Raw genomic sequence first — 22,927 nt, 5'->3', positions numbered from 1 at the left:
CCTTTCAACTCATTGTTTCTCTTTTAGCCCTGAGGGATAATAAAACCTCTTTCAGCTGTCCAAATTTTACACATCTCCTCTCAGGTGGCCTCGAATAATAACACTCACACTCACAGCTGCACTGCCAGAGCCAGCTGCTGCACAGAGCTGTAGAAGCAGGTGATTGGCCTTATTTGGAGCTAGCCTGGGTCACGTGACCACAAAATGGTGGAAGCTGTTAGCTTTTTGTAAGCTGAGCATCTCTACCAAGAGCCTGGGAGGAAGAGAGAAAAAGTGTGAGATACAGCTGAAATACATCCATGCACTAAGACAGAGAAGGACAGAGATTCCTGTGCCCCAGTAGTGGTGAGTAGATGGATTTAATGTGATACAAAATAAACAAAAAGGAGAAGAGAGAGACGTATTTATTTTCTAGAGACAGGAAGAGAGAAGGGAGAGGGAGGGGCTGCTGTCATCAGCACTGTGGTCCTGTACTGCACTATGTATGAGGTGGCTCAGCATCCTCCCTGGAGCAAAGCAGCTGATGCTGAACTTGTTATACCTATCGTATGCATGCACACGCGTGTGTCTGTGTGTGTGATTCAGCATCAGCAGTAGCTTATGTAATTCATCATTGCTGTTCAGAAATCAGCTATTCTGATCAGCGGTTTTTCTTTTTGTCGCATTTGCTAATGGAATCAGATTTGTCTTCTCCCATCTGAAAAGGAAACCAGGATCATTTTAATGTGCGTGAGTGCACGTGGTTTACTTACACCTGTGCCCAATCTGTGCTCGAGTAAGCGTGTGGACATTCGAGTCAGCAGATGAGAGATGGAGGAGGAGAGAGAGAGAGAGAGAGAGAGAGAGAGAGAGAGAGAGAGAGAAGGGGCTGCTGATGATGTAACAGCCTTACCCTCTTCCCTCTCCCCATCCATCTCTCCACCTCCTGCTAGAAGAGATGGATTATTCACAGCGGAGGAAGAGAGATCTGATGACCTTTATCCTCAACACTCCTCCCACTGCCCTCCCTCCCTCTGCTGTGGTCATTGAAATCATCCCGGCAGCGATGATAGAGAAACAGTCCTGACAGTGTGCCTGTAGGAAATGGCTTGCGCGTGACTGTGTACTGTACAATACTGCCAACTGAGTTCAATCATTTGTGTGTGTGTGTGTGTGTGTGTGTGTGTGTGTGTGTGTGTGTGTGTGTGTATGAACAGACTAACACAAAACACAGTCAGGCTCTCACTGGTACACTGTATCTAGTCCTAGATTAGGGAGTGTTGTGTATGATGATTCTCCACAGCAATGTAGAGGTTGAAGGGGGATTGTGTCTGTGTAAACTGTCTGTTAAAGTTAAAATTCTATTCTTTCCTTGTGGTGCAAAGCGCATGCAAATGCGCCACCACACACACGCGCACGCACACACACTTGCCTCTCCTGTGTTTATTGGGTCTGTATTCAGTGTGTCACTTGTCTGCTATGTGTTGTCTTAATGTCCCCCTGGGTGATGAAGGGATGGACCTGGCGTCTCACAGTAAGACGAGCTCCGAGGGGGCCGAGGGCAGACCAGGTGAGCCTCAATAACACCGGCAACTCCGTATGGGATGACAGGTTGTTATACCATCATTACTCTGCGGCTACAGAACTACAGAACTACAGAACTAAGCTGTCAGTTAATTAGACACACTCACATTCACATGCAGCACCATGATGAGGTTAGTTACTCATACAGACATTAACTCATTCATAATACATACACATAAGCTACGCACAGCTATATCTTGTTAAGGTCCAAATGTTCATCTTTAGCACAGGTTGGTAGCATTTAAGAGGACTAGCCAAATAACTAGCCAAAATGCCATAACCCTACAAACCATAAGAGACAGAGAAAAAAATAATATATATGTACATATATATATAGTTTTCTCTCTTTGTCTCCATATATATATATATATACTGCTCAAAAACATAAAGGGAACACTTAAACAACACAATGTAACTCCAAGTCAATCACATTTCTGTGAAATCAAACTGTCCACTTAGGAAGCAACACTGATTGACAATAAATTTCACATGCTGTTGTGCAAATGGAATAGACAACAGGTGGAAATTATAGGCAATAAGCAAGACACCCCCAATAAAGGAGTGGTTCAGCAGGTGGTGACCACAGACCACTTCTCAGTTCCTATGCTTCCTGGCTGATGTTTTGGTCACTTTTGAATGCTGGCGGTGCTTTCACTCTAGTGGTAGCATGAGACGGAGTCTACAACCCACACAAGTGGCTCAGGTAGTGCAGCTCATCCAGGATGGCACATCAATGCGAGCTGTGGCAAGAAGGTTTGCTGTGTCTGTCAGCGTAGTGTCCAGAGCATGGAGGCGCTACCAGGAGACAGGCCAGTACATCAGGAGACGTGGAGGAGGCCGTAGGAGGGCAACAACCCAGCAGCAGGACCGCTACCTCTGCCTTTGTGCAAGGAGGAGCAGGAGGAGCACTGCCAGAGCCCTGCAAAATGACCTCCAGAAGGCCACAAATGTGCATGTGTCTGCTCAAACGGTCAGAAACAGACTCCATGAGGGTGGTATGAGAGCCCGACATCCACAGGTGGGGGTTGTGCTTACAGCCCAACACCATGCAGGACGTTTGGCATTTGCCAGAGAACACCAAGATTGGCAAATTCGCCACTGGCGCCCTGTGCTCTTCACAGATGAAAGCAGGTTCACACTGAGCACGTGACAGACGTGACAGAGTCTGGAGACGCCGTGGAGAACGTTCTGCTGCCTGCAACATCCTCCAGCATGACCGCTTTGGCAGTGGGTCAGTCATGGTGTGGGGTGGCATTTCTTTGGGGGGCCGCACAGCGCTCACCAGAGGTAGCCTGACTGCCATTAGGTACCGAGATGAGATCCTCAGACCCCTTGTGAGACCATATGCTGGTGCGGTTGGCCCTGGGTTCCTCCTAATGCAAGACAATGCTAGACCTCATGTGGCTGGAGTGTGTCAGCAGTTCCTGCAAGAGGAAGGCATTGATGCTATGGACTGGCTCGCCCGTTCCCCAGACCTGAATCCAATTGAGCACATCTGGGACATTATGTCTCGCTCCATCCACCAACGCCACGTTGCACCACAGACTGTCCAGGAGTTGGCGGATGCTTTAGTCCAGGTCTGGGAGGAGATCCCTCAGGAGACCATCCGCCACCTCATCAGGAGCATGCCCAGGCATTGTAGGGAGGTCATACAGGTACGTGGAGGCCACACACACTACTGAGCCTCATTTTGACTTGTTTTAAGGACATTATGTCAAAGTTGGATCAGCCTGTAGTGTGGTTTTCCACTTTAATTTTGAGTGTGACTCCAAATCCAGACCTCCATGGGTTGATAAATTGGATTTCCATTGATTATTTTTGTGTGATTTTGTTGTCAGCACATTCAACTATGTAAAGAAAAAAGTATTTAATAAGATTATTTCATTTATTCAGATCTAGGATGTGTTGTTTAAGTGTTCCCTTTATTTTTTTGAGCAGTATATATATATATATATATATATATATATATATATATATATATATATATATATATATGGAGCCTTCTAACATTTCCACTGACTCCTCCCCTTCCCTCCCTCTAGCCCCTCCCAATTCGCTGCCCCTGCAGGGTGCTCCAGGTGGCCCGTCCCAGAGGAAGAAGCTCTCTGCCCCGTGTATCAGCCTCTCATTGGACCAGAGCGAGGACGACGTCCTAGAGACGCCCGACGACCTTGACATTAACGTGGACGACCTGGACACGCCCGACGACGCAGACTATCTGGACTACACCGACAATGAGCTGGACTGGGAGGGTTAGTCAGTCTAGGACCTCCATACTCAACTGGCGGACCGCGGTCCGGATCTGAATCCAGAAAGGGGTCAATACGGACCGTGGGTCCCGACCACTCACTTTTTCATTTTTTTACTCGGTTGGGCTTCGACCCTGGTATCATATTAACACACATAATACATGCAAAATGTGTAGAATTACGGGAAATTAGCTTTAAAATTGAAACATTTTCTCTCCGCCAACAAGAGGGGTGTGAACAGTTTGGGGTCGCATTGGTTGCGAGGTGAAGGTTTGTTACTACGTTGATAAATGACCAAATCCATCCAGACCTTTGCCACATAGGACATTTGTGTCACCGGACGTTCTCAAATAGTACTTGAGTACCCCTGGTCTAGGAGTACGTCCCAAATGGAACCCTTTAGTGCACTACAGTAGGGCTATTTCAAACACAGACTAATATACTAAATAACACGCCACTTGGAAGCTGGAAGTTCAATGAAAATGTTATTCCTTATACCTAATTTCTCTGTAATCATATTTTTGTTGTGCAGATTATAAATCGATTTATAGTGCATCTGGATTTTCTGATAGCTGTGTTTCTGCCTTTTGCCCCAAACCAGAACCCCCAACAGCCAATCGTACAGCGGAGAAGGAGCCGTGCGAGCCGATCCCCACATGTAGCACGGAGGAGGAGCGTCAGGATGGGAAGCTGTGGAGGGCCGTGGTCATTGGAGAGCAGGAACACCGCATCAACATGAAGATCATCGAGCCCTACCAGAGAGTTATCTCCCATGGAGGTACAGGACAGTTCTGGTCGTTGTTCTGTGTTTTATACCTTTGTTTTATTTTATAGACCTTGTCTTGCCTCTTTTTTCTCTTGATGGCGTCTTCCATACAAAATATATTTTAATCTCATAGAACGTAATAGGGCTTAATTGCAGGATAAAAAATGTAGAGGGCTAATCAGACACACAGATGGCAGATGACAGAGAAAAAGAAACAAACAGAGAAAGGAAACAGCCAAACACTGCACTCCAGCACCAAGCCTCGACAGGGCACTCTTATAAACTGTTGTGGTGTGGGTCATATGTGAATATTTCTTTACAAGTTTTGTGTTTCCTTCATCAGGGTACTATGGAAATGGAGTGAACGCCATCCTAGTGTTTGCGGCGTGTTTCCTTCCTGACAGTGACAGTGAGGACTACCATGAAGTCATGGAGCATCTCTTCCTGTGAGTTACACCTAGAATCCTCCTCACCCTCAGAGCTACTGACTTGAATCTATTTCCTGGTCTGAACCCTACACCTTACACCTGACAAATACACCTTTCATTGAAAAGTTCTTAAAGGATATATTGCATTTATAGTTCTTAAGTCTGTCTGTATTTCCCCCCCAAAATCCCTTAACCCTGTGAGACCCATCATTGTATAAATGCAACTTTTCCTAAATTGCATCCTGTACCATTCCTAAACTAAAAAATAATGTCAGACACTATATAGTGCATCTTCTTAGACCCAGATGCGCAGTACCAGTCAAAAGTTTGGACACACATACTCATTCAAGGGTTTTTCTTTATTTTTACTATTTTCTACATTGTATATAATAATAGTGAAGACATCAAAACTATGAAATAACACATATGGAAACATGAAGTAACCAAAAAAGTGTTAAACAGATCAAAATATATTTTATATTTGAGAATCTTCAAAGTAGCCACCCTTTGCCTTGATAACAGCTTTGCACACTTGACATTCTCTCAACCAGCTTCACCTGGCCATAAGACTGCTAATTAGTTCATTAATGGTTACCCAGACTATCAGCACTGACTCTATGCACACTCACAAAGACTGTATAAACACTACTTATAAACTGGGTGGTTCGAGCCCTGAATGCTGATTGGCTGACAGCCATGGTATATCAGACAGTATAGCATGGGTATGACAAAACATTTATTTTTTGGGGATTTGTGATATATGGCCAATATATCATGGCTAAGGACTGTGTCCTAGCACTCCGTGTTGCTTCGTGCATAAGAACAGCCCTTAGCCGTGGTATATTGGCCATATACCACACCCCCCATGCTTTATTTCTTAAATACACACTCACACGATACTGACACACTCACACAAAGGCCACACACACATTCCCATGCACTATATATGCATACGCACACAAGCACACATGCTGCTGCTGATACTCTGTTATTTATTTTACTCTTATTATTATCCATCCTAATGCCTAGTCACTTTACCCTGCCTTCATGTTCATATCTCCCTCAAATACCTCGTACCTCTACATATTGATCTGATAATTGTACTCCCTGTATATAGCTCCATTCTTGTGCATTTTATTCCTCGTGGTACTATTTTTCTTTTTATTATAACTTTTTTTAAACTTCTTCAGGATCGGTGGGTCCCCCACAGGACGGTTGAGTTAACGTAAGCTAATGCGATTAGCATGAGATTGTAAGTAAGAAGAAAATTTCCCAGGACATAGACATATCTGATATTGGCAGAAAGCTTCAATTCTTGTTAATCTAACTGCACTGTCCAATTTACAGTAGCTATTACAGTGAAAGAATAGCATACTATTGTTTGAGGAGAGTGCACAGTTATGAACTTGAAAAGTTATTAATAAACCAATTAGGCACATTTGGGCAGTCTTGATACAAAATTTTGAACAGAAATGCAATGGTTCATTGGATCTGTCTGAAACTTTGCACATACACTGCAAAGTTTCAGTTTGTTTTCTTTGTATTTTCTTTTACCAGATCTAATGTGTTATATTCTACTACATTCATTTCACATTTCCACAAACTTCAAAGTGTTTCCTTTCAAATGGTATCAAGAATATGCATATCCTTGCTTCAGGGCCTGAGCTACGGGCAGTTAGATTTAGATATGTCATTTTAGGCAGAAACAAAAAGGGTCCAATCCTTATTATTAACTCTGCATCGTTGGGAAGGGCTTGTAAGTAAGCATTTCACGATTAAGTCTACACCCGTTGCATGTGACAAATAACATTTGAGATCAGAATACTGCCATTGACGACCATCTATTTTATAGTAAAGTAGTAAGACAGGTTACCTATCGAAACGAAGCCAGAAAGGACAACCAAATATTACTAAAAGTAAGTTAGATGTTCCCCAAACATAGAAAACCCACAACATTGCTGATCCTTTCAAAAAATTATGTTCTTGACAACAAAATAGAAACATTTGAATCGGTCGAGTTGATCAATTCGTTTTTTTATGCCATTAGACAGTGTAAATGCTTTTCATCCAACACACATTTTTCCTAACATTGAAGCCCAATGTTGCATTTTTGCAACGTTTCCAGAAAATGTCAAATAAATAAATAATATATTATTTTCATAATCAGAGGCCTATTACAAGTATTTCTGAAGGGTAATATGTTGTTCCTCATTTGGATCTATGCCTGGGTCTCAGGGTTAAATGGCAATAAGGTTCTAATCTAACACATGTAGCGCAATCATTCACCATCTTCTCTTTACCTTTCACCTGTACACGTTTTAAATCATACACTAGGTTCATGATTGACGTGTTCCTCCCCTACTGTATATCCCACCTTCAGGTATGTGATCAGCACGTTGGAGCTGATGGTGGCAGAAGACTACATGATCATCTACTTGAACGGAGCCACGCCCCACAGGAGGATGCCTGGACTGGGCTGGCTCAAGAAGTGTTACCAGATGATTGACAGGAGGTCATTTGACATATGGTTGATTTATGGATGAGTTGATGGATTTTTTTTTTGTATGGAAAATGTTTAAGGGGGGGGGGGGATAGTCAGGCCCACAGGATAATATGTGAAAAGATTTACGTGTACTTATTTCCCATGTGGTCAACTGTAATAACATCGTAGCATGCCACATCACACAAACGTACTCAATATAAGAATGTTGATGAATGTTTGGTTTCAGGCTCAGGAAGAATTTGAAATCCTTCATCATCGTCCACCCGTCCTGGTTTATACGGACCATACTAGCCCTCACTCGGCCCTTCATCAGGTAAACACACACATGAATTACTCTGTTCTAAGTAAAGAAATCTCGGAGCGCATTTCATTACACAGGGATTGAAATGTAGCATACATGACCGTAATTTATTGTTGATCAGTCTCTCACATCGCTGTGGAGAAATTTTTGCCCACTCTTGCATGCAGAACTGCTTTGACTCAGTAACATTTCTGGGTTTTCAAGCATGAACTGCTCGTTTCAAGTCCTGCCTCAACATCTCAATTGGGATTAGGTCTGGACTTTGACGAGGCCATTCCAAAACTTCAAATTTGTTGCTTTTTTACAAAATTTTCATATAGACCTGATTGTGTTTTGGATCATTGTCTTGCTGCATGACTTCAGCTTCAGATCACAGACGGATGGCTTGGGTCCCATTATGTCTGTCGGAAACCAAACACTGCATTTCACAGTAAGAACCCTAAATCAATGGTCAAGCATGGTGGTGGTAGTGTGATGCTTTGGGGATGCTTTGCTGTCTCAGGACCTGGACGACTTGCCTTAATAGATCAGAGAATTCTACAGGAGATTGTCAGGCCATCCGTCTGTGAGCTGAAGCTGAATGACAATGACACACAATCAAGTCTACATGAAACTGCTTTTTTGTTGTTGTTGGAATGGCCTAGTCAAAGTCCAGACCTAATCCCATTTGAGATGTTGTGGCAGGACTTGAAACGAGCAGTTCATGCTTGAAAACCCACAAACTTCGCTGAGTTAAAGCAGTTCTGCCTGGAAGAGCGGGCCATAAGTCCTCCACAGCGACCTGAGAGACTGATCAACAGCTACAGGAAGCGTGTGGTTGGAGTCATTGCAGCTAAAGATGGCACAACCAGTCAGTGTAAGGGGGCAATTACTTTTTTTCACAAAGGGGCATTGGATGTTGTATAACTTTGTTAATGAAATAAATGAAGTAAGTATGTAATTGTTGTGTTATTTGTTTACTCAGGTTCCCTTTATTTAATATCAGGTTTTGGTTGAAGGTCTGATAACATCCAGTATCAAAAATATGCGAAAGTAGAGAAAATTAGAAAGTGGTCAAATACTTTTTCACAGCACTGTATATGTGTTTTGTCACAGCACCAAGTTTAGCAATAAGATCAAGTATGTGAACAGCCTGGCTGAGCTGCAGGAACTCATCCCCATGGAACACGTCCACATCCCAGAGTGCATCATTAGGTGAGCCCAGTCCACACATCCCCCCCACTCCCTTTTATTTTCCTTTCATCCTCCTCTCCCCTCCTCGCCTTTCATTCCCTTCCTCTCCTCCTCTTCCATATCATTCCATTTCCCCTCCTCTCCTGTGACCTGTAACTGACTCTCAATTTATCTTCTGTTGTCAACTCTCATCCCTAGTCTGGACGAGGAGCTGAAGGAAGCAGCGGTGAGCTCAACGTAAGCATAGATTTTGTCCCTCATTACTATATGGCTGCAGAAGCAGAACCGATGTATCCCCACTTCTGCTTTCTCTTAGCCAGACTCCCATTTATCAAATGATCCTGTTTAAGATCAGAAATGCTTTTATGTTGGATGAGAGCCTACTCCACTGCTGTGGGTTTGCTCTGACCACTTTCATAATGCAATTATATGAAAATGTGATAAATGTACCTCGCAACGCATTTGTCATCCACATCAACAAACCATAGATTACGATCATATGATTAATAATGGTGATATATCACAGATGGTAAATGAGACAATTCTGAGAACGTGATGTAGAATTCCAATGAGAAACATACTCATTTGACCATATTTGGCTCTGCCTTCCTGACAAAAGACACATACATACCATCGATTCAATATGTAGCCCATGACATATTTACCACTGCACCCTAGATTCCCGTCTGACGTTTATTCTTTCTCTTCCTTCTTCTGCAGAGTGAGCAGTTTCCTCCAGGGACCCGAGCCGATGCCGGGGAGACCTGAGTGAGTAAGTAAGACCACTAAAGCTACTTGTTTAAGTGCAGTCTGAAGAGAGATGGCCTTGTCTGCCCTTCATATAAACATTCTAACAGTGCCTCCCATACGGCACCCTATTCCCTACATAGTACACTACCAGGACCTGATCAAAAGTGGGGCACTATAAAGGGGAATAGGGTGCCACGTGGGATGCATACTCTAACATTAATGCCTCTGTTCCCTTGGCGTCTCTTCCTCTGCAGAGCCAATAAAACCAACGCGAACAACTCCTAGACAAAGTGGCATTCAACAACAGTGGAAATGAATGCTCGTTTCGAAATGGAATGTCACTTTGTTCGAAAACTCATGATTGTTTCGTATGCTGGATGCAGTAAGACAGATGTACCGTAAGGTATATTCCTGTGTGTTTGTGCGACGTGGAGTCGACTATGAAGACACTCCATATTCCCTATTAGCACTCAGACGTAGATCCTATGAAGACCACTGTAAAATCCATCTACAACACCTCTGACAGACCAGAGATTAGCATGTGGGGTTTCTTAATCCTGGTCTTTGGGACCCACAGGTTGCACTGTTTTGTTTCTTCCCAGAACTAACATACCTGGTAGCACACCATGGTCTTGATGACGAGTTGAATAATCAGGTGTGTTAGTGCTGGGTTGGAACAAAAATGTGCACTCATGTAGGTTGCCCAGGACCAGTATTTAATAATCCCCACTACTAGGATACTTGACAGTAAATCCACATTACCATGATAGTTTGTGAAGAACATAATTATGATGTGGTCACTCACAGTGCAGAACACACATCCATTCTTAGCGTCAAAGTTTTAATGTTGTACTTTGGTAATAATGCATGAGAAGCAGTGAAGCACTAATATTGTCCATCTTGGATTTAGACGAGTCATTATGTCCTTGAGACGAACATCACATCAATGACGGTACGTCAAAATCAATCTGACATATCTATGACATGCTAAAACCCAGTCCCCTTAGGAAATGACCAAGTAACGCGTCTCATCGATCTTTTTTTAGATCTGAAAATCATTTGGATCTTGATGAGAGTGTTTGACAGATAAATCCCTAGATGTTTTCACTTTGAATCAATCTGACGTACAGTGGATGCCATGAGTAACCACGGAAATATAATGAATTATATTTGTGTGTAACTAAGTGAATGTGTGAAAACAAGCTATCAGTACATTGTGAGAGCGTGTCTTTTCAGATGACTGGTCCTGTGAGAGTCGTGCGTGATGTGTGTGTGTGTGTGTGTCCTGTCAGTGTGTTTCCGTCAGACATCCTACATGTTCACCATCTAGGGCTCTTGTCTCTGCACCAAACAGTATATGACCTCAGAGGAGGACAGAGAGAGAAGCGTAAAGCTCTGTAAAGCACAATATCGCATCCTGTGTGTGTGCGTGTATCAATGCATGCTTCCTCATAGATTCTCGATGGCTCTTTGACCCAGGGGTCTTCTACATTGTGTGTAAAATGTGTTATATGATGGAACACTATATCAATAAATACAACTTTACTCCGAGCATTGCTCCTGTGCTTTTCCTTACGTTCCATCTATGCCATTGACCTTCCTATCACAACACCAGGGTCGTATTCATTAGGGCATGCAATGAAAATGAGCATTTCTTATTGAATAAGTACAGGTTGTCCCTCCCTGTTTTCTTTCCTTTGGTGCCGTATGAATACGACACATTTGTGTCTCTATTAGTGTTATCACAAATCATTTCTTCAAATTCAATTAAACTTTATTTGAATAACAACACAATATTTTCTAATCAAAAGTCAATGACTGCAAACTAATTATACAAAGACAAGTGGCAAAACCATAACTCTGAAAGTGTTAGGACTCCACTCCATCAGCGTTACAGCGTGATTTAAATTTAAAGGCAATGTCCCCGAGTTAGCAGAGACTGCATTCAGGGTAAACGCTGCATATGTCGGCTCAATCGGAAATTACCTTAACATTTATTTTGTGCAATCTGTAACGCTTCATCGGTTCCAGACTGAATAGAGCCCGTATTAAACTTCAAAACCACCACAATTACAAAGAGGATTAACACCATTATGAAACCGATTTTACGACGAATAGGATATTGTTTTAGAGGGTTCATGGTTGAAGCCACACACAAAATAAACCAAAGACACAACAAAATAAAATATACATTTCCCATAAATGTTAAAAATAACTGGTCTTCGACTAGAACATACAGTTTTGTGAATGAACAACATTTGTTTTAAACACCCCTCAGTATGAAATAGCTATTCATTCTTGTTTTAACTGAATATCAAAGGAGGACAAATAAAATGGATGCAAGCCCTGAGGGAAAGATCTAGTCAGAGAGAGAGAAAAGAAAGAGGCAGAGAGAAAAAGGAAGAAAGAGGTAGAACTGTAGAAAAAGCGTAAAATCACTCATCAGCGAAATGTATAGCTCTCATCATCGTACTCCAGCTCGTCGTCATTATCATTCCCTGGCTGTCCGTACCTGAACTTCCTGTAGACCGTTCCATCCTGACCCATGTACACAATGTCCTCATCTTCGTCCTCATCTTCCTCATCCTTATCCCCGTAGCGGTCGGTGAGATCCACCAACTGGGCCTCGCGGAAATGCCCGCTGGAACTGGCGTGCCCGGCGGATGTGGTATTATGACGCCCGCCACCCAGCTTCTCGTAGCCACGGGGGGCCGTGATGGGGTCGGGGAGGGAGGGGCTCTTGGAGCGGGAGCGTCGGATGAGGAAGACTATGGTACCCAGGCCCAGCAGCAGTAGGATGGAGGTGGTGATGAAGAGCGCCATGTTCCCGGTTGACTCCTCTTCGTCATTGCGGAAGGCCAGGTTAGTGCTGAGGACGCACTCCCCTGTAGACCGGAGAGAAAGACAACAGACATGCGATAGGGTGGTTGAATACATGAACATGATACTTCTTACTATAAACTCATTCCAGACCTGGGTTTAAATAAAATCGTTCAAATCCTTTTAGTGTTTGCTTTAACCATGGCTGGATTGCCAGATGGGTGAGGTTTGCACTTTTCTATCTGTTCCAGAGCACCAGGTAACTTCAATCAAGCACAGCTAAAGTACTTTGAATGATTTCATATAGTATTTGAACTCTGGTCTGCTTCATTCTAAGGGGTATGCTGGTCTGTATATTGGAACAGAACCCTGAGCCCACCTCTTGTCTCAGTGCAGTTGCAGCATTCCTGCTGCTGCTGCGCTGTGGAATCTCCCTCTACTGGCAGGTCGTTCTGACAGCAGAGCAGACAGCGCCCCCCGGCTGTGAGGATGGCATGGGCAGGACAAATGGTGCAGTTGTATGGACCAGGTCCGCTACAGTCCAGACAGGAACCGTCACAGTCCTCACAATCCTGGCCAGAAGACCACAAGTGGACAGGCTGTCACACAAACAGGGTGAATCTCAAAAGTATTTTCCTTGATTCCTCGACAAAGAAACAGGGGGTGAGTCTCAATTCTCTATCCTTGATTCCTTGTATCCTCTCTCCTTGCCTCCTCCTCAGAATGGTTCTCCCCTTGGACCTTCTCCAATGCATTTTGAGAAGGAGTCAAGGAGAGAAGACGTGAGGAATCAGCACACAGGCACCACCTTTAACTCCTAGCCACGCTACTTTCTATAATGCACTTGTGCAGATGTGAAAGGACAAGGTAAGTTTAAGTCAAGGGTGCAGAGCACAGGTCCTTGAGAGCCACAAACCTGCCTTTTAACTAGGGACACATTTCTACCCGGTAACGAGGTACCGTTCTCCAGCCAAACAACACTAACAACTATCGATCAAACAAGTTTAATGTAATCTGTCATTTAACACCGCACTCATTTCTGCATTGACATCAGGACGTATGTAACTTTATTTGTGACTCACTGACATCAGGGAATGTGTCATGCCTGACATGTGTGACTAACATGAAGCACATTATACAGTACAGAGATGGTGAGTGGTGAGTAATGGGTATTAGTGGTTACCTGTAGCACGGGGTATTGACCCATGTTGCAGTGGGACTCACACATTCCGTCTGACAGCGTGTAGCCCATGTGACACAAGTCACACGCCTGAGATCCTTTTCCTGGAAATATGGGACAATTACATTGTTGGGCACTTGGACTGTAGTGTAGATGGCATGACATTCCAGTGCATTGTTTTTCTTTCCTGTTGGATTTAGTTAGTCAATTTAAAAGACACAACTCAGCTAACAGATAATGTTCTGAAAACCATATGTTTCTGAGAGCTTGGTGAGAGTGTGGTTGTCCTATGGTTATTTTGCATACAACCTTCCCATAACTTTCTGGGAACGATGCAGGACAGTTGCTTGGCTTTGGAACATTCTCAACACGTTTGACAAAAACTTGACAAAAACAAAAATGTTCTTTGTATTTCATTACTTTAACAGATTTTTCTTAAAAGTTCAAACGTGGTTACGTTTAATTTCAATTTTGGTCATGTTCTAAGAACATTCTCCAAATGGTTTGACACTAGAGAATGTTGTCAAATAGTTCAGAGAATGTTCATTCTCCTGAGGGAATTTCAATCTTTCATGATAACGTTTTCTACAGGTTTCCTCATGGTTCCATTTAAAGTCATGTTCTCAGAACGTTCAGAGATTATTAAGAAACTACTTTCTTCTGTGGGAATTTCCAGCCAGGCCACACAAATCAGTATTCAACGTCCATCCATGTCTGAAGATGTCGGGAGATGACGTGGAAACCGGCCACTAGGGGCATTAGTGAACTCTGTAACTTTTAAGTAGATTATGGTTTTGCTAGGGCGTTGTGGACGGGGATGGCAGATGGGCGTAAATCATCTGCCTTTGGTTCCAAGCATCTGCCTTTGGTTCCAAGCATCTGCCTCTGGTTCCAAAGGTTGCATGTTCAAATCCAGCGATAGAAAGTTGTTTTTGAGATTTGTGTTTTAAGCCAAACCTTAACCCTTTACCTTAACCATTCAGAATGAATGCCTAACCTTAAGACTTTGGAGTAAATGCCTAAACTTAACCCTAACCTTAAAACATTTGGAGTTAATGCCTAAACATCTGTCTCTGGTGCCAAAGATTGCATGTTTGAATCCAGTGATACAAAGTTGTTTTTTAGATTTTTGGTTTTAGCCTATCCCAAACCTTAACCCTTACCTTAACCATTCAGAGTTAATGTCTAAACTTAACCTTAAAAACACTTCGAAATTTGACGTTTGGAACAACTTCAAAATGTGAAGAATGTGATCTCGGAGACTGTGAGAGCTTGTTGGGAATTTCAGTACTTTAGCATAATGTTTTCTGCAGGTTTCCTCATGGTTCTATTTAAAGTCATGTTCCCATAACATTAAGAAAACTTTCCATAAAAAAAACACAAGAAAACATTAGTAAGATTCAAAGATCACTTTAAGAATGATATTTAAAATAATATTCATTCTCAGCATCAACCAAATTCTTAAGGAGCGCTTGTTTCCTTTGAAATGGGGTCTATTTGAATAGACTAAAACTAACAGCTTTGAATGAGTTAAAAAAAAACATGGCATGCTGGCGCCATCCTGGTGGTGCAGTTGACTAATTCCATGGATACAGAACGGAAGATCAAAAGTTTGAATTTCACTGACACTGTGCCACAGTGAAAAAAAAAATGTATTCGCATGATTAATGCCTAAGCAAATACATTTTCATGTGTCCTATCTGTGCTTGGAGGTTAAAACAATTAACCCAAACTAAGCTAACAGTGTTATTGAAACATTCTCAGAACTTTATTTCATTTACATTACATTACATTACATTTACATTTAAGTCATTTAGCAGACGCTCTTATCCAGAGCGACTTACAAAATGGTGCATTCACCTTATGATATCCAGTGGAACAACCACTTTACAATAGTGCATCTAAATCTTTTAAGGGGGGGGGGGGGTTAGAAGGATTACTTTATCCTATCCTAGGTATTCCTTAAAGAGGTGGGGTTTCAGGTGTCTCCGGAAGGTGGTGATTGACTCCGCTGTCCTGGCGTCGTGAGGGAGCTTGTTCCACCATTGGGGTGCCAGAGCAGCGAACAGTTTTGACTGGGCTGAGCGGGAACTGTGCTTCCTCAGAGGTAGGGGGGCCAGCAGGCCAGTGGTGGATGAACGCAGTGCCCTTGTTTGGGTGTAGGGCCTGATCAGAGCCTGAAGGTATGGAGGTGCCGTTCCCTTCACAGCTCCGTAGGCAATCACCATGGTCTTGTAGCGGATGCGAGCTTCAACTGGAAGCCAGTGGAGAGAGCGGAGGAGCGGGGTGACGTGAGAGAACTTGGGAAGGTTGAACACCAGACGGGCTGCGGCGTTCTGGATGAGTTGTAGGGGTTTAATGGCACAGGCAGGGAGCCCAGCCAACAGCGAGTTGCAGTAATCCAGACGGGAGATGACAAGTGCCTGGATTAGGACCTGCGCCGCTTCCTGTGTGAGGCAGGGTCGTACTCTGCGAATGTTGTAGAGCATGAACCTACAGGATCGGGTCACCGCCTTGATGTTAGTGGAGAACGACAGGGTGTTGTCCAGGATCACGCCAAGGTTCTTAGCACTCTGGGAGGAGGACACAAGGGAGTTGTCAACCGTGATGGCGAGATCATGGAACGGGCAGTCCTTCCCCGGGAGGAAGAGCAGCTCCGTCTTGCCGAGGTTCAGCTTGAGCTGGTGATCCGTCATCCACACTGATATGTCTGACAGACATGCAGAGATGCGATTCGCCGCCTGGTTATCAGAAGGGGGAAAGGAGAAGATTAATTGTGTGTCGTCTGCATAGCAATGATAGGAGAGACCATGTGAGGATATGACAGAGCCAAGTGACTTGGTGTATAGCGAGAATAGGAGAGGGCCTAGAACAGAGCCCTGGGGGACACCAGTGGTGAGAGCGCATGGTGCGGAGACAGATTCTCGCCACGCCACCTGGTAGGAGCGACCTGTCAGGTAGGACGCAATCCAAGCGTGGGCCGCGCCGGAGATGCCCAACTCGGAGAGGGTGGAGAGGAGGATCTGATGGTTCACAGTATCAAAGGCAGCAGATAGGTCTAGAAGGATGAGAGCAGAGGAGAGAGAGTTAGCTTTAGCAGTGCGGAGAGCCTCCGTGACACAGAGAAGAGCAGTCTCAGTTGAATGCCCAGTCTTGAAACCTGACTGATTAGGATCAAGAAGGTCATTCTGAGAGAGATAGCAGGAGAGCTGGCCAAGGACGGCACGTTCAAGAGTTTTGGAGAGAAAAGAAAGAAGGGATACTGGTCTGTAGTTGTTGACATCGGAGGGATCGAGTGTAGGTTTTTTCAGAAGGGGTGCAACTCTCGCTCTCTTGAAGACGGAAGGGACGTAGCCAGCGGTCAAGGATGAGTTGATGAGCGAGGTGAGGAAGGGGAGAAGGTCTCCGGAAATGGTCTGGAGAAGAGAGGAGGGGATAGGGTCAAGTGGGCAGGTTGTTGGGCGGCCGGCCGTCACAAGACGCGAGATTTCATCTGGAGAGAGAGGGGAGAAAGAGGTCAAAGCACAGGGTAGGGCAGTGTGAGCAGGACCAGCGGTGTCGTTTGACTTAGCAAACGAGGATCGGATATCGTCAACCTTCTTTTCAAAATGGTTGACGAAGTCATCCGCAGAGAGGGAGGAGGGGTAATTTCATTACCTTCAAATCACCTATAATTTCCATTCTCAGAACATAAATAAAACGTCCCAGGAAAGGTTTTGGGAACCATAGTGAAACATTCTCAGAACCTCCCTGCAACCTAAAAATGTACGTTCACTTCCGTTCTCAGAACGTTTTGTTTTACCGGTCAGGAAACTTATTGCTTTGTTCCCAGAACCAATGGGAAACCAAAAACGTACGTTCCCACAACTTCTAAGGAATCAAATGTGCTAGCTGGGAAATCTGTCTCGTTGTTCTCTGTTTTAGGAATAGGTCGATATTCAATCACTTGTGAATGCCAAAAACAGATCGATGTACTTTTCCCAGACCAGATTAAGGCTAATTCTGGACTAAAATGCATGCTCAATGAAAAAGCTCCATAGAAAGTGCCTTTCAGTCCTGGAATAGGCTTAATCTGGGTCCAGGTCCGGGAAACAGCCCCTTCATGATTATGGTAACAAGTATTGACTGGGTTCCAAAGTATCTTGTGATCCAACTGTGAAAAAAAGAGACTAAGACAGAGACACACACACACAGGTCTCTCGTCCTCCCTACCTGAGCAGGTTCTGCAGCTTGAGTGACAGGGCTCACAGGTGTGGTGCTGGCTGTCCTGATAGTGGCCCTGGGGACAGCTGGAGTGACAGCGTCCCTGTTTCCTCAGGTAGAGCAGTCCATCTGCACAGTTCAGACAGCCATCCGCCCTGCCCCCGGAACACTCACCGCAGCTCGGGTCACACCTCTCACACGTCCTCGAGGTCATGTTTCCATAGTGACTGTGAGACAGTGCAAGTCAGACAGGGACACCCATCATGGACGGTCTGTGTAGGTGTGTAGTGATGTGTGGATGTTTATAGGTGTTTGTGTGTGTGTGTGTGTGTGTGTGTGTGTGTGTGTGTGAGACTGACTATTTATTGGTGTGTGTGTGTATTTGTGGATGTGTCACTGTTTCTAGGTGTCTGTGTGGGAGATGTGTTTTTGTAAGACAATCACGGTACCAATATTTTCTTCTAATACACCGGATGTATGTCCTTGAAACAATTATTTTAAAATCCTACACAGTAGAAGTTATAAGGACAGGCTAATTTAGTTGCTAATGGCAGCCTGCAGTACCCTGGTCTGACTTCAATTTGAGTTACTCAATGAGAAGTGGCAGCCTGCGAGGTTACTTCCTGGAGTAGCTCAAACTGTGCATGTTATGTCTCCATGGGACACCATTTTAACTGACTTCACTTGGCTTCAATGCACTATTCAGTCTTCACATATGAAAGTATTCAGACCTCTTTTTCCACATTTTGTTACGTTACAGCCTTATTCTAAAATGTATTAAATAGATGTTTCCCCTCATCAATCTACACACAATATACCATAATGACAGAGCGAAAACAAGTTTTTCGATTTTTTCCCAAATGTATTAAAAATAAAAAATACTTTATTTGAGCTCAGGAGCATCCTGTTTCCATTGATCATCCTTGAGATGTTTCTACAACTTGATTGGAGTCCACCTGTGGTAAAATCAATTGATTGGCACACATCTATCTATATAAGGTCCGACAGTTGACAGTTCATATCACAGCAAAAACCTAAGCCATGAGTTCGAAGGAATTGTCCGTAGAGCTCAGAGACAGGATTGTGTCGAGGCACAGATCTGAGGAAGGGTACCAAAACATTTCTGCAGCATTGAAGGTCCTGAAGAACACAGTGGCCTCCATCATTCATAAATGGAAGAAGTTTGGAACCACCAAAACTCTTCCTAGAGCTGGCCGCCCGGCCACACTAAGCAATCGAGGGCGAAGGGCCTTGGTCAGGGAGGTGACCAAGAACCCGATGGTCACTCTGACAGAGCGCCAGAGTTCCTCTGTGGAGATGGGAGAACCTTCCAGGACAACCATCTCTGCAGCACTCCACCAATCAGGCCTTGATGGTAGAGTGACCAGACAGAAGCCACTCGTCAGTAAAAGACCAATGACAGCCCGTTTGGAGTTTTCCAAAAGGCATCTAAAGGGCTCTCAGACCTTGAGAAACAAGATTCTCTGGTTTGATGAAACCAAGATTGAACTCTTTGGCCTAAATGCCAAGCGTCACGTTTGGAGGAAACCTGGCATCATCCCTACGGTGAAGCATGGTGGTGGCAGCATCATGCTGTGGGGATGTTTTTCAGCAGCAGGGACTGGGAGACTAGTCAGGATCGAGGGAAAGATGAACGGAACAAAGTACAGAGAGATCCTTGATGAAAATCTGCTCCAGAGTGCACAGGACCTCAGACTGGGGGCAAAGACCACGACCGTAATCACACAGCCAAGACAACACAGGAGTGGCTTCGGGACAAGTCTCTGAATGTCCTTGAGTGGCCCAACCAGAGCCCAAACTTGAAACCGATCTAACATCTCTGGAGAGACCTGAAAATAGCTGTGCAGCGAAACTCCCCATCCAATCTGACAGAGCTTGAGACGATCTGCAGAGAAGAATGGGAGAAACTTCCCAAATACAGATGTGCCAAGATTGTAGCGTCACACCCAATAAGACTCGAGGCTGTAATCGCTGCCAAAGGTGTTTCAACAAAGTACTGAGTAAAGGGTCTGAATACTTATGTAAATGTGATATTTCAGTTTATATTTTTAAAACATTTCTAAAAACCTGTTTTTGCTTTGTCATTATGAGGTATTGTGTGTAAATTGATGAGGGAAAAAAAAAGATTTAATACATTTTAGAATAAGGCTGTAACGTAACAAAATGTGGAAAAAGTCAAGGGGTCTGAATACTTTGCGAATGCACTGTCAGTGGTGTGTCCCAATGCTTGCAGGTGTGTTTTTGGGAAACGTCCCAGCAATAAATATCAGTTTTTACCATTTGTGCGCCTTTTGTAGCCTCTTTGAGAAATTTAAACAGGGCATCAATTGAACAGCACATTAAATGTAACGGTCTCAATCACTATCTGGTCTAATTAGCATTTATCAGGCCATATGAAAGGCCATTTCAATCTCAGTCGTGAGCTCCATTGTTATTCAATGGTCTGTACCTGTTGTCTGAGGTCTCAATATATTACACAGCACAGAAGACAGTGCGCATGAACCAACACAATATGACGGATGGTCTGCCCAGACTCCATTGGTCCGATGGAGCATGGTGATACAACACTAAAACGTTGTGTTTGTGAGTTGCTGTACATGAGCCACATATACTGGAGTTAATGTTAACTGTTCATAAATTATAGAACTGTCATAAATAATATAAGTTGTTTTGGATCAAATAAAATGAATCAAATAACTATGCAACCATATCGTAACGTTATCTTCCAAAATCAAAGTGACAGCTAAATAACAACACTATAATTAAACCTTGGTTGGCAGGTGTCCACACACTCCTTGCCCTCTCTGAATAGGTGGTCCTTGCAGCTGAGACACTCGTGGCTGTGTCTGCCCATGCAGGTGAGACAGGCTGGGTGGCATCCTTCACATCTCTGGCTTGATTCCTCTTGGTAGAACCCAGTAGGACAGAAGTCCATACAGGTACCATCTGCACAAACGCACGCACACACACAAATCATTCAACATGAAATGGTGGCTCAGGCAAAATGAACAATTTCCGATCACGATGGCTGGCGTGGAAAAGTGTCTGTTTGTTAAATTTGCTACTGCTACTCATGAATTAAACATCTAAACCAGAGGTGTCAAACACAGGGTCTAATCTGGCCGGCGGGTGGTTTGAACTAACTCAATATACTTTAAAAAGACTAAAACCAAATCGAAACTGTGTAGAAATGATAATGGACCGATATTCAAACAGTTTCTTGACTGTCCAGCTTGCTAATAATTACTAGACAGTCGGGGAGCATTAAAAATTCCAAGAACGATGGATAGAAGACTATTTTTAGCAAATTTTGACGGCAAGGAAATATAACACATTATCAGTGTGGCCCTCCGGACCCCAATGAAAACCGAATGCGGCCACCACGGCAAAATGAGTTCGTCACCCCTGTTCTAAACCAAAAACTACTTTCAGTGACTGTTTTTTCTCTTCTCTTCTTTTCTTAGCATTGCATTTACAGTGAGGGAAAAAAGTATTTGATCCCCTGCTAATTTTGTACGTTTGCCCACTGACAAAGAAATTATCAGTCTATAATTTTAATGGTAGGTTTATTTGAACAGTGAGAGACAGAATAACAACAAAAAAATCCAGAAAAACGCATGTCAAAAATGTTAGAAAATGATTTGCATTTTAATGAGGGAAATAAGTATTTGACCCCTCCACAAAACATGACTTAGTACTTGGTGGCTAAACCCTTGTTGGCAATCACAGAGGTCAGACGTTTCTTGTAGTTGGCCACCAGGTTTGCACACATCTCAGGAGGGATTTTGTCCCACTCCTCTTTGCAGATCTTCTCCAAGTCATTAAGGTTTCGAGGCTGACGTTTGGCAACTCGAACCTTCAGCTCCCTCCACAGATTTTCTATGGGATTAAGGTCTGGAGACTGGCTAGGCCACCCCAGGACCTTAATGTGCTTCTTCTTGACCCACTCCTTTGTTGCCTTTGCCGTGTGTTTTGGGTCATTGTCATGCTGAAATACCCATCCACGACCCATTTTCAATACCCTGGCGGAGGGAAGGAGGTTCTCACCCAAGATTTGACGGGACATGGCCCCGTCCATCGTCCCTTTGATGCGGTGAAGTTGTCCTGTCCCCCTAGCAGAAAAACACCCCCAAAGCATAATGTTTCCACCTCCATGTTTGACGGTGGGGATGGTGTTCTTGGGGTCATAGGCAGCATTCCTCCTCCTCCAAACACGCCGAGTTGAGTTGATGCCAAAAAGCTCAATTTTGGTCTCATCCGACCACAACACTTTCACCCAGTTGTCCTCTGAATCATTCAGATGTTCATTGGCAAACTTCAGACGAGCATGTATATGTGCTTTCTTGAGCAGAGGGACCTTGCGGGCGCTGCAGGATTTCAGTCCTTCACGGCGTAGTGTGTTACCAATTGTTTTCTTGGTGACTATGGTCCCGGCTGCCTTGAGATCATTGACAAGATCCTCCCGTGTAGTTCTGGGCTGATTCCTCATCGTTCTCATGATCTTTGCAACTCCACGAGGTGACATCTTGCATGGAGCCCCAGGCCGAGGGAGATTGACAGTTATTTTGTGTTTCTTCCATTTGCGAATAATCGCACCAACTGTTGTCACCTTCTCACCAAGCTGCTTGGCGATGGTCTTGTAGCCCATTCCAGCCTTGTGTAGGTCTACAATCTTGTCCCTGACATCCTTGGAGAGCTCTTTGGTCTTGGCCATGGTGGAGAGTTTGGAATCTGATTGATTGATTGCTTCTGTGGACAGGGTCTTTTATACAGGTAACAAGCTGAGATTAGGAGCACTCCCTTTAAGAGTGTGCTCCTAATCTCAGCTCGTTACCTGTATAAAAGACACCTGGGAGCCAGAAATCTTTCTGATTGAGAGGGGGTCAAATACTTATTTCCCTCATTAAAATGCAAATCAATTTATAACATTTTTGACATGCGTTTTTCAGCATTTTTATGTTGTTATTCAG

At 43.9% G+C, this 22,927-nt stretch overlaps 2 protein-coding genes across 2 annotated transcripts in view; one reads left to right on the top strand and one right to left on the bottom strand.

Annotated features, from left to right (window-relative positions):
• Positions 1 to 200: 200 nt before the first annotated feature.
• bmcc1 (BNIP2 motif-containing molecule at the C-terminal region 1) lies at positions 201 to 11,284 on the top strand. Its single transcript, NM_001139842.1, is given in 11 exon segments — positions 201 to 345; positions 1,493 to 1,549; positions 3,606 to 3,815; positions 4,414 to 4,590; positions 4,922 to 5,024; positions 7,387 to 7,518; positions 7,736 to 7,822; positions 8,906 to 9,004; positions 9,182 to 9,220; positions 9,704 to 9,755; positions 9,988 to 11,284. Coding segments are annotated over 9 exon segments (954 nt in total). The 5' UTR covers positions 201 to 345; positions 1,493 to 1,494; the 3' UTR covers positions 9,988 to 11,284.
• Positions 11,285 to 11,485: 201 nt separating this feature from the next.
• The window catches only part of pcsk5a (proprotein convertase subtilisin/kexin type 5a), a 41,878-nt gene continuing 30,436 nt past the window's right edge, over positions 11,486 to 22,927 (bottom strand). The window contains exons 33-37 of the mRNA XM_082978834.1: positions 20,726 to 20,903; positions 17,946 to 18,163; positions 13,737 to 13,837; positions 12,933 to 13,125; positions 11,486 to 12,618 (exon numbers count right to left, since the gene is read on the bottom strand). Coding sequence (XP_082834960.1) covers positions 12,176 to 12,618; positions 12,933 to 13,125; positions 13,737 to 13,837; positions 17,946 to 18,163; positions 20,726 to 20,903 — 1,133 coding nt within the window. The 3' untranslated portion in view covers positions 11,486 to 12,175. The remainder of the gene's footprint in view (positions 12,619 to 12,932; positions 13,126 to 13,736; positions 13,838 to 17,945; positions 18,164 to 20,725; positions 20,904 to 22,927) is intronic.

This window comes from Salmo salar, chromosome 01 (assembly GCF_965601325.2).
Source record: "Salmo salar chromosome 01, fSalSal1, whole genome shotgun sequence".
In the NCBI taxonomy this organism is placed as follows: Eukaryota; Metazoa; Chordata; class Actinopteri; order Salmoniformes; family Salmonidae; genus Salmo; species Salmo salar.
Note: the sequence above shows the minus strand (reverse complement) of the source record. Positions and strands in the feature narration are given on the sequence as shown.